Source organism: Suillus clintonianus (genome assembly GCF_016758775.1).
Source record: "Suillus clintonianus strain FC179 chromosome Unknown DEU56scaffold_154, whole genome shotgun sequence".
Classification (NCBI taxonomy): Eukaryota; Fungi; Basidiomycota; class Agaricomycetes; order Boletales; family Suillaceae; genus Suillus; species Suillus clintonianus.
In genome coordinates this window covers 62,141-78,081 of record NW_024539378.1, presented here as the reverse complement: position 1 = coordinate 78,081, position 15,941 = coordinate 62,141, and the positions used below count along the sequence as shown (strand labels likewise).

The window sequence follows — 15,941 nt, the reverse complement described above, 5'->3', positions numbered from 1 at the left end:
TACATGTAACGCGGTTGATGCATTTCATATTTGGCCCATCATCTAATTTCATTGTTCTCTGCTGCCTCTCTTCGCTACTCACCATGTCAGCCCAGAGCATAGCTCGCTGGAATGCAATTCCCATGTCTCGACCCGATACAGACAATCAAGAACAAGCACAATCTGTGCAAGATAAAACCAATTCCATGAAGGTACTCTGCCATATTTTCTGGCACGAATGAAACACCCCTACTGCCCTCCCGTGCATCCATCCCAGCGCTCTCACCAAGATGTTGATGATAACGAAGACGACAACGTCTCGCTCGTCTCAAGGTCACCATCGCCTCACCCCGATGCAACAGACATTGAAAAATATGACGAATATGTCCGCGGTCCAGAAAGGGAGGTCATCACGGTCGAGACCAAGATCAAAAGCACCAACAAGGGCTTCGCATTACTCGCAAAACTCGGTTGGTCAGAGGGTCAGCCGTTGGGACTATCTGCAGACGGTAGGTTTGATTATTCATATTAGGAACCACATCACCGATTATCCTTCTGCTGCAGCGCGTGTCGATCCTATACCATTTCATGTGAAAAATGATTTGACTGGTCTAGGAAAAACTACTCAGGATTTTCGAATGATCGAGACAACAGTTGCCGAAAGGCGCAAGTTGGACTCCGAGCGACAGCGAAAAGAAACCGAAGATCAACGAAAAGCGCGAGAGGCGAGCTCAATCGTACTAGCGATATCGTTGAGCATACTGATGTTGTTCCAGGACGATGCTGCCCGTCGCGCTGCACTCAAATCGGAAATTTCGGATACGCTCAAAGCGTTCTACTGCTCGCTTTGTGAAAAACAATTCCAAAATGTCGCACAGTATGACGAGCACACAAACTCGTACGCTCATCACCACAAGGCCCGCCTCCGGGATATGCAAGCCAACACACGTATGACATCCCAAGAAGATGTCGATAAGCGTAAGGAAAAGGAGCGCAAGCGAGAAGAAAAGGAACTTCGCAAAATTGCCAAGGCAGCTGGGATCAAGATGGCAAAGCCTACAACTACACCAGCTCCTGCGGCTCCTGCACAGGCTCCTGCTGCTGCGGAAGCGTCACCCCCCTCTGACGCACAATCAAGCACCTTCAAGAAAGCTGGCTGGGCAACTGTTTCAGCACCAGTTGAGCCTTCGACTAGTTTCAAGCGGCCAGGTTGGGCATCTTTGGATTCCAATGCGTCGTCCTCTGTGCCTTCCGCACCACTCCCACTCGCACCACCGCCAGCGCATACTCCGCCTCCAGCTTCTCGCAGCGTAGCAAGTGCTACACCAATATTTCGCACCGGTGGCTGGACATCTCTTGACGTCGGCAGCTCTCAGTCGGTCACCCCACCTCCTCCCAATAATATTGCAGCGCCACCGCCTCCACCACCCAATGTAGCCCCTCCCCCTCCCCCAGTTCCCCCTAGAAATGCACCCCCTCCGGGCAGTCGGCCTCCATTCCCGCCAGCAAATGTGCGTCCACCTAGTGTACCCCTCCCTCCCTCCGCGCCTCCACCCAGTGGGCCACCTCCCTTCCCTCCCACAACAGGCGGCTGGGGCCCTGTTGCGCACCCCTCTGATTCTAGGAGACGGGACCAGGGCTTTGCTCCTGTGCCGACGTTCTCTCAACCTCCGCCTCCGGCAGCAGCTGTCCCACCTACATCATCCACTCCAATGGCTGCGGTCCCTCCGCCTGCTGCTCCTCAAGCAAGAACAGGTTGGCAGCAATGGAAACAAGGCTCTGGGTCGAAACGGAGATAGAGTACTTACATACATCTCTGTTATTCACCATGCTGATTATCTTTTTTGTTGTTCAACGTTAACTCTTGACATCTACAAAATGTAACGACGGAGTATGTGGTTCTGCAGATGCAATTTGCGTGACTCTCGTGTTCATGTTACAATCTCACTGGTGTGGAAGTGCCAGTGGAGCTTCGCCGGCAATTGCTTGGTTCGTATTTTCACCGTTGTCCCTCTCCCTCTAATTCGTGTCGTTCATACCACGTTATTTTGGCAGATCTGTAGTACCTCAACCTTGCTCTGCCGCCGTCTACATCGAAAAATGCAGTTCGGGCGAAAAGCGCTGGCCAGTCGCTTATAAGCCGATTGTTTTTGGTATAGCTCAGGTCTGCGTTCGTAAAAGCTCGTTTCAGTTATATCTGCGTTCGTAATCGCTCGTTTCAGTCATTACAGCAGTTTGCATAATAGTACGTTTGGCGGTAATTTCCAAAAAAAGAATGCATTCATTTTCAAAAAGGTAGCGCTACGTAGATCGATTTTTATCTCAAGAACGAAGCAAGCTATTGACATGGTGCAAGCAACAAACCTGATCAGAAAAATATGGCGCAGACGACCAGCGAAAAAACTAAGCGATTCGGCGAAGTTGGTGGTCACCTGCCCTCAGAGCCAGTAGAACTATGAAGATTGATTTTTATTTCAGTAACGAAGTAAGATATTGACAAGCGGTAAGACACTTACTTGGTCAGAAAACTCGGGCGCAGATAAATGCGAAAAGAATGGAGTGATTTGGTGAAGTAGACACTTGCCTCGTGTCTACTTCAAGTCGCTAGCATAAAAACCAAATTCACACACACTCATTTTTCCCGGTCTGCTACATTCCGTCGTAGGACTCGGATGGCAAAGGCCTCTGCCCAAGTGCGCAATGACAAGGCAAAGGCACCCCGCAAACGTGGCCGTCCTCCAAAAAAAACGATTACAGCCACCCAGTAGCACACAGGATCCTCCAAGTCCAGAAATTGTCCCAAAGGCTAGGCCACGGCCACGGGCCATTCCACCGAAAAAGCCTGGCATTTCGTCAGCGACAACACCAGGTGGATCCAGCTCCGCACCAGAGGTTGGAGCAGCTGTAGCTGCTGCAGCGCCGTCGTCGAGGCCTTCTGACTTTGTATCACAGCTGCGGGACAAACAGCCATGCATGTACTTTTGCAATGTCAGAATGTGTGCAGAAAGAGATTGGATAATTCACGACGCACCTCGATATCTTCCAAGTCCATCATTCGAGCTCTACCTCTATGATTACCACTCTGGCTTTCTTTAGACGGCTTTCCAGTCAATCTATAGCATCGTGCAATTTGTTGGATGGCCGTTTTGCTTGCTCCAGTGTATGCCATGATTTCGGATGTGTCGAGGAGTGGTAGCATTCGGACGATAATTTCGCATACATCTTGCGAGAATGTTCGACCTTTCATAGTGGGGTAAGGGGAGTGACAGCACCGCAGCGGCAGTACACAAGTGGACAATATACTCAACTTCGCCGAATCGCTTAGTTTTTTCGCTGGTCGTCTGCGCCATATTTTTCTGATCAGGTTTGTTGCTTGCACCATGTCAATAGCTTGCTTCGCTCTTGAGATAAAAATCGATCTACGCAGCGCTACCTTTTTGAAAATGAATGCATTCTTTTTTTTGGAAATTACCGCCAAACGTACTATTATGCAAACTGCTGTAAGACCCTGGGGCATATTTCGTCGGTAAGATACTGTCACTATCATATCAATATCACGATCTATTTTATCTACGCTATTGATAATCTACAACTCGAGTACTGGCCGTAGTACCTACTGAGCGCTGATACCATATGCCAATGAATGATGATGCTACAGTCTAGAGAAGATCGAATGATGCAGGCTCCCTGCCATGTCCAGTCCGCGCTTGAGTTCCACCGGTATTGATTACCCATGTCAAGTACCTCTCCAACTCGGACTTCCCTTCATCAGCAAAAACTCTTATGACTACTTACACTGTGGGAAGTAAAAACCATTAAATTAAGTGACAGTGGCAATGAATGTGTTGAATTCACTCCCAGTGTCACTTAATCTCTGGTTACTTGCATTCATTGACAACTGGGGACATTGAATTTTACCCTCGAGAATGTAAGTGTATGAAATTCATTGTCAAAATTTTTAAGGACACTGAATCACATTAGCAAATCACATAGTCCCATTTTTTCCATTTTGTCCATAATTTACTTAGCAAACAAATTCAGTGACCGAGGCAGCTAAGGAGAATAAGGAGTGATTTTGTACTTATATTTATTTCAAGGGACGGCTGCAATAAGCAATATTAGTTGTGTGCCTGAACTTTCTTGAACACTCCGACTTTCTAGTATTTTGCGTATAACTTACTAGGATCTTAACCAAAAAATGTCATGAGACGATCAATAGACTACCCTTAACAAGGACTGCAACTTTAATTTTTATCGGAATAATTCCCACGGTGTACCATATTTATTGTATGAGTAGATTATCATATTTTATTCTAAGTCCCATGGGTATGGTATATATATATCAATTGCTGCATAGATATATAAAAGGTCATGTAGTCTAGTGGTAAGCAATGCTCAAATGCGTGAGAATTGATTATGTGATCTCAGCTGAGATCGTGTGGTCGGGGCTTGTGAGTTCAAACCAGGCAAGTTGCAAAGATTAGGGGTTTTCTTTTTTTCTTTTTTTGACAAAAAAAAAATTTGAATATGACAATGATTATCACCCCAACATTAAATGCATTGTTTGTCAATGAGCGATTCAGTGTCGCACAGCGGCATTGATTTACATCAACTGTCAATGAATGTCCTAGCTTTCACCACTGATCATAAAGGTCTTTGGTTTTGATATTCATTGTCTTCACTACCCTCAGTGTTATGACTACAGGGTGCTATATAGTCGCTGTAGTACCTGTAGTGATATGTGTCAAGTCCCATCTACACGCAGCTATATAGCCACGTGCCATGCTATATAGTGCTATAGTAGCTAGGGTTCGACAGGGGTAAACCCGCGGGTGCGACAACCACAACCCACACCCGCACCCGTCAACTACCCATACCCACCTACCCAAGGGTCCTTAGGGGTGCGGGTCAATACAAGGGTCATACGCGGGTAATGGGTACCGCGGGTATACACATACCCATCAAGTATATAGCTCGCTGTAATAACAATGTAGTAGTAAAAAACTAACGAAGAGTAATGCTATCCCATCCGTCGTTGTCGAGTTCCTCATCTTCCCCATCCACGTCTGGGAGGCTCGCCACAGAATTGATGTCCGCGTCCTTGACTAATCCTAGTTGGCTCCATAATCCTACGCAAAGGAGAGCTCGGGTGGTCTGTGCAGAAAGACGGTTTCGAACGTGAGATAGAAGCAAGCGACCTCGGCTGAATATCCGTTCAACATCAACGGATGTTGCTGTGGAGGCGTGTTAAAGCAAAAATAAAACAAAAAACATGAAAACGTACCCGGAATAGTTAAATAATCCAGCGCCATCCGAGATAAGCGGGGGTAAGTCTTGCAGTGTCCATACCACCAGGCAATCGCATCTGCAACGTCCTCAACATCAGCGTTGAGGTACATTTCAAGTTCGTCGGCACTGGCAAGGGTCTTGAGTAGCTGGTCGTAGCACGCTACAGGCTGCAATAGCTAACACTGGTAGGACTTTGTAGTAGTGTTGTTTTTTTGAGTTACAGGAGCCAATCTTTGCCACAGACAGAAATTGACAAAACTGAATAGAATTTTTGAGGCAGCCTACTTCTACAAAAACTAAGACTCCGTGACCTCACAACTCCCCTCTTGTTCTTCTCTAATCTTGTCTTCATGTTCGCGAATCGCATCGTCGAATATATTGTCCGTGAAACTAACAGGGGTTGCCTGCCAAGCAGCCCAGAGCGAATTCACACCAGCGTGGAATCTTGCCATCAACATCAGTTAGTACAATAATGATCAATGGCAGCGGCCAGGAACATACCGCACAAGATCGAGGATGTTAATACCGATTTTAGCAAGTAGATTGTAGGCATTGGTGTGCTCATCGAACCACTGCAAAGAGTTGAGATGGACCTGATAGACCGGAGAATAAGTAGCCAACGAGAATTTGATGTCTTCCTTGACTCCGGTTATCCACTTGTCAATGCAACATTTGATCTGCCATCTCGGGAGTTAGCTGCGGATTAACACTGGAATGCCCAAACTCACTGCTGTGAGTATAAGTGCCAGAAGTTCAACCGGTAAAGGGTCAAAATATCTCCCGTGAATAACACCCTCATCACCGCAGTTCACAAATTACATGTTGTTCACTGTGGACTGTATCAATTCAGTCTTGTATATGCCACATTTCGTCTCCCAATCCTGTTACTCCGCCAGTCAGACATCAACCAATGACAGGCCAAATTATAATCAGTGACACACCTGAAAAACGAAACACGACCCATCCTTCAGAGATTCTGCAAGGTCACAATTTTGTTTAATCGCCGCTATCGATCGGCTTGTGCGGAAGCCAAAGTATGATGCTGCGCATCTTAGTCTTGAGTTCTCCGCGAACGTGCGAAGTACACCTTGTCATCTACACGACATATAACATCAATTAGGGTAGAAATGTCGATGTTGCAAAGGGACTACTTACCATTTTGACCAACAGAGGAGTAAGTTGAATAGTAAGACTTGCTAAGTTAGATGCCTCGCGCCAGGCCTCCTTGGCTAGCATCGTCTCAACAATGAGTGTCTGAGGAAAGGGATTCCGTGTGATAATTAAACAGCGATATATAGATGTGGAGATGGCAAGCAAGTCCTTCGTAATGTCGTTAAAATCACTGGCCTTTAATCTTTGGCGTGATCCGTTTGAAGCTTTCATGATCTTCAGCTTGGATTCTTCAACAGTGTCCTGCAGTTGGCGCTTTGTCCCGACAACCTGTGGTGAGGCATCCTCAACCTCGTCATGATGCTCGCTAATGAAGTCAGCACCACAAAGAGACTTGATGTTGTTGTCCGATAATTGGCTTTTGTCCTCACTCTCATTGTCGTCACTGTCGTGGCTGTCCTCACTGTCAAGTGCGACAGCCGCAGAAGCTGACAAATTTGGTTTAGATGGAGACATACATAACTTAAGATCCAGTACCTTTGCGCGACTGACCAATAGACTTTGGAGCTGAGACAACTGGAGGGGTTTTGATTGCACTGAATATGAGTGCCTGTGGCTTAGATACCTTTGTAGGTACATAGTGATACAAGAACTACCACATTGTAGTGAGCAATGCACACCCTGAAGAACCAGACACTGACCATGTTTTCTTCGTCCCTGTCGATGTCGCTGAGCAGCTCAGCAGGTTTGTCATTGAGCTCCTCGGGTTTGGTTTGGTATGCAGCATGCAGTAGCTTCAATTTGCGTTTCTCCATCTTCGCCTCTAATTCTTTGTGGTGGTCTTCTCCATGACGAGTTTTTGAGACTGTTGAGCTTCGTCAGACACATTGAGCAAGAACATCAAGATGAGTCCGACTTACTTCTGTACATTTCTCTTTCGATTGGTCGGCATTTCCGACCACTTGCTGTCCATCCTGCAGTCCGTCCTGCAGTTGACTCCATCTCGGTGCGTAAGTCTTCCTGCGCCTTCAAAATTGACCATTTGGCGGCCGTGGCCTTATTCAAGTGTGATTTTGTCTTCGAGCTTGCTTTTGCCGCCATGATTATGGGTAAGTAACAATGGCCATAACATAAGGGATAGGCTTGCCTTTAAAAACCCTGCTGTGGCGTGAAATCAACAAACAAATTTTGAGTTCTGTTGATTTGTCTGTTAAAGTTTCATTCTGATTGAGCGGTATCAATACAATAGCATAAGTAAGAGGAATGGATCGACTTTCCTTCCAACCCAACGATGGATACCAACAACGTCCCCAAAATGAACCACTAGTAAGTCACTAGCTCGTCCACTTGTCCAACACTCACCTTATCCTAACCAACATTGTAGTTCACCCTCCTTGCCACCGAACAAAGCCAAGCTGAACCCACAGCCTATGACACAGGGTTATGAAGTCAGTAAAAGGTGGGTTTACGACCATAGGTCGAGACGGGTGCTGATACCTGCCTCAGTAGGGTCATAGCTCCTCCTCCGAGCCGACCATTTCATGTGGTTCGTGCTCCAGGGCAGGCTATGGCTAATGGGGGTCCACCCCCCCTGAAGTCCTGTATCCGTTGCCACCATATTGTCAAACACCAGGTCCCGTCAAAGCATCTCAGACTTACCTTCGAACACTTATATTGGAACGTTGGGATGCAGAAATAAGGTGCTGTGAAGAGGCGTGTAAAGCGCAACTGTTAGAACACATTCAGGGCCCTGTTACTCACCAAAATTTTGTGCAGGAGATGATAGCTGGGCATTGGAACACAGAGAAGAAGCGCTGTGAAGAGGCATGCAAAGTCCAATTGTTGGAGCTGCTACTTGCAGCTCACGGCATAACAACCCTAGTTTAGTTAGTTTTTGGGTCAGTAGAAATGGTGGCGCATGGGTATGAATACCCTGTAGTTAGGGTGAAAAAATGTTACTGTGTCCGGTGAAACGAAAGATCTAGAGTCAGGGAAAAAGGGAAAAATGGTACTATGGATGATAATGCAGTAAGTGAAGCATGGTCCGGTGAAGCATGCTCCGGATGATAATGCAGTAAGTGAAGCATGGTCTGGTGAAGCATGCTCCGGCGAAATGAAAGGAAAAAAGGTACTATGGATGATAATGTAGTAAGTGAAGTATGGGATGGCGAAATGAAAGGAAAAAGGGTACTATGGATGATAATGTAGTAAGTGAAGCATGAGATGCTGCAGAGTATAGCAGGGTATAGATAGTCCTTTGAGATGGGTGAAAATGAGTGTATAAGTGGCGACAGAGAAACACAACAACATTGAGACGGGCGGCGAAAATGAGTGTATGAACAGTAGGGTCAAGGGTTGTGTTGGTATGTAGGGTCACATTGTGCCTGAAAAAAGAAAAGACTTAGTGCACAGCCAAGTTAGGGTAACAAACAACGGACAATCTATGCCTCACTGTGTGTTCTGCGGCTGGGTGACAACCACCCACGAAGGTCTCAACAGACACATTGCAGGATGTTCTGAATGTCAAAGACAATGGGCATCAATGATTGAGGACAACACAGAGAATTTGAACGCACAAGATGGCCCACTGGGTAGCCCACCGCCTGTTGACTTCTCCCATGTTCACGCCCACCCATCCGCTGATACGGACAACCATCGTGTCACCATGGAGGAAGTCGAGGACGAAGACGGGACACAATTCTCCCACACGGGGCGTTACTTTGAACCTCGGGTAGATGCAGGCTGGGCATTGCGTGAGGAGGAGATGAAATTTGAAAGGTATAGAAGAGAACAAGAGGAAGTGGGTGAAGATCCATGGTCACCCTTTGAAGACGTGTAAGTGTTCGAATGTGCGGCGAGGGGATTGGGCATCTGATGTATGACTTACCAGAGAAGAGTGGGATTTGGCCCAGTGGCTCATCAAAAATCTTGGTCAGACGTGCACTGACAAGTTTTTGAAGCTACCAATAGTACATTGAGAGCATTGACTGAACTCACAATGTTGATATCATGACCAGACATGAAACCACACAAATTTATCATTTCATAACAACCGCTCATTCTTGCAGAGGGTTGATGGACTTCAACATGGACCCGGATGGAGTTGTAGGAAGGTTACTGTGCATGGTAATCGCGAGGATGAGAATGGAGCACCATTGCAAGAAGAAGTCGAACTCTGGAGCCGCGATCCTGTAGAGTGTGTTGAGGAGCTTATTGGCAACCCATTCTTCAAGGCAGATATGGCCTACTCGCCTGCCAGAGCATATGCGGACCGTGCAGGGCTACATAGAGTGATCAATGAGATGTGGATGGCGGAGTGGTGGCATGAGACACAAGTAAGACTGTTCAAGAGGGAGCAATGAATAAATGGACTGACCTTGTGAGCAGAACACCTTGCCCAAAGGAGCCACAATAGTGCCAATTATTCTATCGTTGGACAAAACCTGCTTATCGCAGTTCCGAGGGGACAAGTCAGCTTGGCCAGTGTATATGTCTATTGGCAACATCGCCAAAGCAAAAAGGTGTCAGGTGTCAGCACGAGCAACTGTCCTTATCGGTTACTTACCTGCAGGGAAGCTCGACTGTTTCACTCCTGATGCACGCTCCCTGGCCGGATACAGACTCTTTCATCATTGCATGGCTCTACTCCTCCATTCTCTCATTGCCGCTGGACAAGACAGTGTCAAAATGGTGTGCACGGACTTGCTGGTTCGTCGTGTCCACCCAATACTGGCTGCATATGTCACCGACTTCCCTGAGCAGTGTTTGGTCTCTTGCTGTAAGGAAAATTGTTGTCCCAAGTGTCTAGTAGCAGCGAATGAGCGAGGGGACAGATTCGACTCAATGATGCGCGATCCTGAGTCAACAAAAGATATTCTGGAAAGGCGCAAGAACGGTCAGCATCCGCCTGAATTTGAGGAGAATGGTCTATGTGCCATTTATAAACCATTCTGGGCTGATATGCCTCACGCCAACATTTTTCTGGCTTTCACCCTGGATCTTTTGCATCAACTCCATAAAGGAGTGTTTAAGGATCACCTCGTGAAATGGTGCATTGATATTATCGGGGAGGAGGAGATGGATGCGTGATTCAAGGTGATCCCGGATTACCCAGGACGTCACTTCAAGAAAGGGATCTTGACTGTGAAACAATGGACAGGACGTGAGCATAAAGAAATGCAGTGAGTCTTTATTAGCTTACTCACTGGAGCAGTGCCTAGGTGTGTGTTTGACGAGTCTTTAAGATTGAGTTTGTTGATGTCGCCGGCGTGCCAGCCGTGTCTTGGTGGTCGCATGATCAATTCTTGACTTTTCGTATTATGCCCAGCTGCGAATTCACACGACGGACACGCTCAAAGCCCTACAAACTGTGTTGGGAGTGTTTCACACTAATAAAGATGTGCTGAAGGAACTTGCCATTCGAGAACATTTCAATATACCAAAGCTACATCAACTCATGCATTATGTCCAGTCAATCACATTGTTCGGCACAGCTGATGGCTTTAACACAGAGCTTCCTGAGCACTTGCACATTTATTTTGCAAAGGACGCTTACCGCGCTAGCAACAAACATGACCATGAAGAACAGATGATGTTGTGGCTTCAGCACCAGGAAGCAGTGTTCTTGCGTGGCACATACCTGGATTGGTTATCGCAACAGCCTCTCTTGGCAGGTCACACAGAGTGCCATTTGTTCAACTCAGACTCAGAGTTGGATTCTGAGTCAGAAGAAACAGTGGCCACATCCTCAACGAGCCTTCAAGTAACCCATATCCTTGCAAAGGCTCCGGCATATCCTCACCAGACAATTGAAAAGCTTGCGACAGCACATGGTGCTGTCGATTTTCTCCCCGCTCTGCAAACATTCCTACACAAGAACCTCCCGCACACCACCATCGTACCTGGTGTTCAAGACTGGTTTGATGTTTATCGTCAAGTGGTCATCGTGTCGCCGCCTGATCGACGGGTTGGTGAAGGACCAAAACAGTGGCACATTAGAGCAAGGCCAGAAGTGGTAGTGTCGGGCCGCAAGCCTGTTTGCGCTGCTTGATTTGATATGGCATTGATATCAGACGAGCCTCGGTCTTCGTGCTTATGCACTCTTGATGGTAATGTTTTTCTGATTTGTTTGACGGTCGTATTTGATAGTGATCTGTTGCAGGTGTTCGAGTGGCTCAAGTTCGGGCTATATTTTCCCTCCCTCGTCAGTTCGGCACATACTCCAGAGCCCTCGCTTACATTTGAATGGTTCACACCTTTCAGACCACCAGACTCTTCCTCTCAATTGTGACAAGTCTCTTGCTCAACACGCCAACTCCGTCACCATGCTGCTGTAATCCATGTCGACCAAATTTTACGACCATGTCATCTGGTACTGAAGATGGGACAATCAGTAGATATGAGGTTGAGAAATGGAAACACATATGAGGTGGCAAGTGATTTCTATTTTAACGAGTTCATTGATGGCAAGATGTTTGGTGTGTCTGTCATAAATAGTCTGTAGATGGTAGTGTTACGCGAGTGCAACCTGTAGCTGCCAGTTGTTACTTGTAGCACATGTGTACCCATAGCTGCATGTAGTGAAGCTTTGGGCTATATAGTGTTATATAGCTCAATATAGTGTAGTGTGCGCCTATATAGTGCTACAGTGACTACAAGTGCCTACACCACACTATATAGCCACCAGGGCTATGGCAGTATGGGTTTTTTCCTGATGTTGTTCATTAAGGGCCTCAAATGCAGCCAAGATCTCCTGGAATTTTCTCTCGTGAAAGACGCCTGTGAAAGGGTTGACGAAAATGTTGAAGGTGCCCTGTTTGAGCAATGTGCAGTTGGTAGCTGCACCGGCAACAGCGAAAATGAACTTCATCCGCTGAATCAGTGACTCTGAGTCGGTGACAAACGACGCACGCCCCCAATACCACACGAAGCGGGTCACAATACCCATGATAAACATATTTTCGAACTTTGCGAGGACAGTGTTTCCATTCTGCTGAAAAATTAGACCTTTAAATATGTATTCAAAATTAAGAAAAACATACCTCGTCAACATATTGTTCGTGCATGAATAGCAGGGGATCAGGGCCCCCAGTCAACTCCTGCACTTTTGCGATTCTGAATTCCACAGGATCTGCAGTACTATATTTCGGATGGTACAGCTTATAAGCTGTGAAAATGCCGGCCCACGAGTGCCCAATGATCTCGCCTTGCACCAATGATAAATTCCCACTGATTTCGCTGCGGTGCTGCTTGCTGATGAAACAAGTGTTTGGAACTAGAAAAGTGAGTAAGACGTCCATTGAAAGTGAGGGAAACACTGACATTCTGGACCACGGTTTTCAATTGCAGTTGTAACTGCCTCTGTTACCAGCGCTTGTCTGCTAGCTGTCTGGTGAGTCATTGCGTTGGCTGAAAATATTACCCCGATGATGAGTTGTTTGGCGTCATTGACAATTTCCCTGCAAGTGTCCTCGGACACTGTGATTGGTGATCCTGCCACTGGCAGCATTGCCTCAGAAGATGCTGCAGGCCCTTCACGTCCTGAAGAACACCACAAAGATCGGGAGGGAGGTTGGGTGCTGGTGGTGGGAGGTTGTGACATGGTCATGTATGGTGTTTGCGGCATGCATCGAGACTCGCGTCTCTGGATTGATCTTGCTGGCCCCAGCGTCTAGTAGTATCTGTTACAGTAACATGGCCCCCTATCTTTTTCTGACCCTTTCACCCCTTCACCTCATCACAACGTCACACTATCACCTCTTCACGATTCACCATGATGCTTGACGCACTTCCTGATCCCCGCCAACCCTGACCTTCTGTGACAGAAGCTAGACGCTTCCCTTGGACCCTTGATCTATGGCCTCATGGCCTGAACTTCCATTTCCCTTGATGTTCCCAGTGACCTCCATCCCTGACCTCATGGACTCCTGCCTGATCCTGCCTACCCGATATATCTTTCCTGACTCTTGTATGATTACCAGACCTACCCTGAACACTGTAGTCATTCCCTATATATAGTTGATCCACTTGTACTATTATTCCTTAACTTGATTCTACTGGGTTTTACCTTGACTTGTATATTCTCTTGAGTTAACTCTCTTGAGTCTGATCATGAACCCGCTATACTCTTGGATCGCTATCCTTGAGTCGATACCTCTTTTCTCTTAGACTGTTTGTCTTTGAGTCGATACCAATCCCTCGTCTAGACTTAACTGTCGAACACGAAACCCTTCTTCAGCTCTCGCCTTAGAAGCTTACCTCCCCTTCCATTCTGTCATAACCTGATGGCTTAGGCTACCAGGTATATTGATGTTCAACCGATACACGACACGATAGCTTAGGACCGTTGTCCTTCGCTTACCCATCCCAGTCCGACTACAACCATTGTCGTAACAGTATCGACGAATCAGCAACACAACATTTAAAACAACAAAAGTACTTACATGCATTACGTTCGAGCGCGGAATCTCACCAGAACACATCATGGACAAATTGGCGCCATGGTCTGGGGTGTTGTTGGCCCACCGTGGGATTGGTGCGCTGGCACTGATCAAACTATAGCCAGTCGTGTCCGTGTGGCTCTGTGCAGCCGCTTGGGAGCTGGATTTGGGGGGGAAGGAAGGTGGTGTCTGGTTCTCTCCTGCGCCATAAGGGTCATGCTGCCAAGGTGGAGATGGTGCTGATCCTGTACCCGTGAATGGTGTAAAGGCATACAACTGGCAATCGTCATCTGGGGCAGAGCCATAAGGCCAGGTAGACCGATCCTGAGCGGCTGCGCTTGAACCAGGATCTGTTGAAGGGGGTGGCTCTGTAGGGTAGAAAGGCGGATTGTCCGTGGTGGAGTAAGGCCAGTAAGACTGGGCCATAGATGAAGACGAGGGCGCGGAGGAGGAAGACGAGGGAAATGTCTGTGATTGGTCCTGCAGGGCTACTTGAGTTGTTAGTTACCACATCAATACAACCAATAGACGAACCTGCATCCTCCCCTTGCCAGCAGCCATCTTGATCATGCGGATTGAAGCTGAACGACATTGTGCATGGTTGTTCTTCTGCAAGATGGACCTGATCTTCCAAGGGGAGTCCTGAGGGATTAAGACCAGAGCCTTTGGGTGGCTTGGGAATGTTGGCCTTGCTCTTGCGTGCAGGTGGCATATGGACGATCAGATAGTAGTAATAACAATGTGAGGGGCTCATTTGAATTCAAACATGTAATAGTACACTTTCTCATACAAAATTCAAAGTTTGGGGGAGGGGGCGTGGTGATAAGCATATGTAAATGGAAAGCACATATCTATAAATAGCGACAGAGGCCCAAAAAGCTGGCTATGAACTGGTGGCTATCTACATCTTTTGTATTGATTAGGCTGTGCAATTGAATTGGAGTCGAATACATGTACCACACACAAATGCTAGTCATCGTTATTGGTTGATTCTTCTAGATCGAAGGGTGCACGAATACACTTCTTTCCATACACGCGGGTGATTTCATCTAGGTCAAGGGTTGCACCAGCATGCTTCGTGGCGTATTTTCTTCCGCAATCCTCCCCGCCACATTCTCTGACCTGCGATTCTGACTGTCCCCGCAATCTCCAATGACCCCGCAGGAGGTTTGTCCAATAGATCCCAGCAAATCAGATTTGGCACGTGTGCCCAAGTGCTCTGAGATCACAAGGCATAGATCTTGCATGGTTGGTGTGGTGAAAGATTGTGTGCTAGTGATCCTGACACATGAGATGCTGCTGGGGAGTGCAAACTGGAGATCTAGAGGTAGTTAGTGACTAGCTAGATACAGGAATGAAAACTCACATCACAGATTGCAAATTTGCAATTTAGGATGATGTTGAGGGACAAGAGTGAAATATTATATAAGCTTGTAGACTCACTCAACTTGTAGAGCTGAACAGTGTTGCTCACATAAGATTGCCCTAAGCTATGTTTATGCTACTGCTGATTAGAATGTCCCAATTTAAAATATACTTACCTATTAGATATTGTCCTTTAGATTTAAACTGGACATTCCTTCAATGTGGAAAAGTGCTATCTTGGATTCTTTCTCAAAGCAGAAATGATGGACGTAGTTACTTTTGTTTTCACCTCCACCATTTTAGCTGCTATTGCTATGGCCAATCAAGTCTGCACAGTGTTCGACTGGCTGCACATACATATATGATATAGGATTGGTTGGTCTAATAATTGATTTTTTGTCTTCATGCTGATGTCTTTTTAGGGTTAGAGTTATCTGTACCATGCCCCACTGCCATATTGCCTACTAGTTGGATTTATTTCCAGTCTGAAGTTCTTTGAAAATGCATTGAGAAATGAATTGCAAAGCACATGCTCCACAAGGAGACTGATTTGCCCAGCAGCATTTTCTAACATATGATTCAATCTTGCTTGCACCATTATTATTGTAAGTTTATGAATATATATTTTCAACCTACAGTAACTTAAGAGGCTCTAGCTACATCATGCATTTAAATGACAGTGGAATTGGGCCTTAATTCAAGCATTTAATCCTCTGTACACCCAAGACTTGGCTACTAATAGCAAGACTGTAGGTTTCC

At 46.6% G+C, this 15,941-nt stretch overlaps 5 protein-coding genes across 5 annotated transcripts; 2 read left to right on the top strand and 3 right to left on the bottom strand.

Moving 5' to 3' along the window:
* The first annotated feature begins 49 nt into the window (after positions 1–49).
* Positions 50–2,094, top strand: DEU56DRAFT_839476 (uncharacterized protein). Its single transcript, XM_041354916.1, has 5 exons — positions 50–191; positions 257–488; positions 544–704; positions 756–1,968; positions 2,035–2,094. Exons 1-4 carry the CDS (start codon positions 84–86, stop codon positions 1,776–1,778), a joined length of 1,524 nt encoding a protein of 507 aa, XP_041201950.1. The 5' UTR covers positions 50–83; the 3' UTR covers positions 1,779–1,968; positions 2,035–2,094.
* A 476-nt stretch (positions 2,095–2,570) lies between these two features.
* Positions 2,571–3,226, bottom strand: DEU56DRAFT_761430 (uncharacterized protein; the record flags this gene model as incomplete). The annotated part of the gene is made up of 2 exons (XM_041350535.1): positions 2,571–2,957; positions 3,011–3,226. 2 exons carry the CDS (start codon positions 3,224–3,226, stop codon positions 2,571–2,573), a joined length of 603 nt encoding a protein of 200 aa, XP_041201949.1.
* Positions 3,227–5,744: 2,518 nt separating this feature from the next.
* On the bottom strand, positions 5,745–6,044 carry DEU56DRAFT_748137 (uncharacterized protein; the record flags this gene model as incomplete). The annotated part of the gene is made up of 2 exons (XM_041349328.1): positions 5,745–5,945; positions 5,997–6,044. Coding segments are annotated over 2 exons (249 nt in total), but the record flags the coding sequence as incomplete, so codon positions are not given.
* A 3,970-nt stretch (positions 6,045–10,014) lies between these two features.
* DEU56DRAFT_874125 (uncharacterized protein) lies at positions 10,015–11,428 on the top strand (the record flags this gene model as incomplete). Its single annotated transcript, XM_041355923.1, has 4 exons — positions 10,015–10,419; positions 10,474–10,521; positions 10,706–11,051; positions 11,082–11,428. 4 exons carry the CDS (start codon positions 10,015–10,017, stop codon positions 11,426–11,428), a joined length of 1,146 nt encoding a protein of 381 aa, XP_041201947.1.
* Positions 11,429–12,049: 621 nt separating this feature from the next.
* On the bottom strand, positions 12,050–12,979 carry DEU56DRAFT_919103 (uncharacterized protein; the record flags this gene model as incomplete). Its single annotated transcript, XM_041358224.1, has 3 exons — positions 12,050–12,367; positions 12,420–12,652; positions 12,700–12,979. The coding sequence occupies 3 exons, from the start codon at positions 12,977–12,979 to the stop codon at positions 12,050–12,052; spliced, it is 831 nt and encodes a 276-aa protein (XP_041201946.1).
* Positions 12,980–15,941: the final 2,962 nt, after the last annotated feature.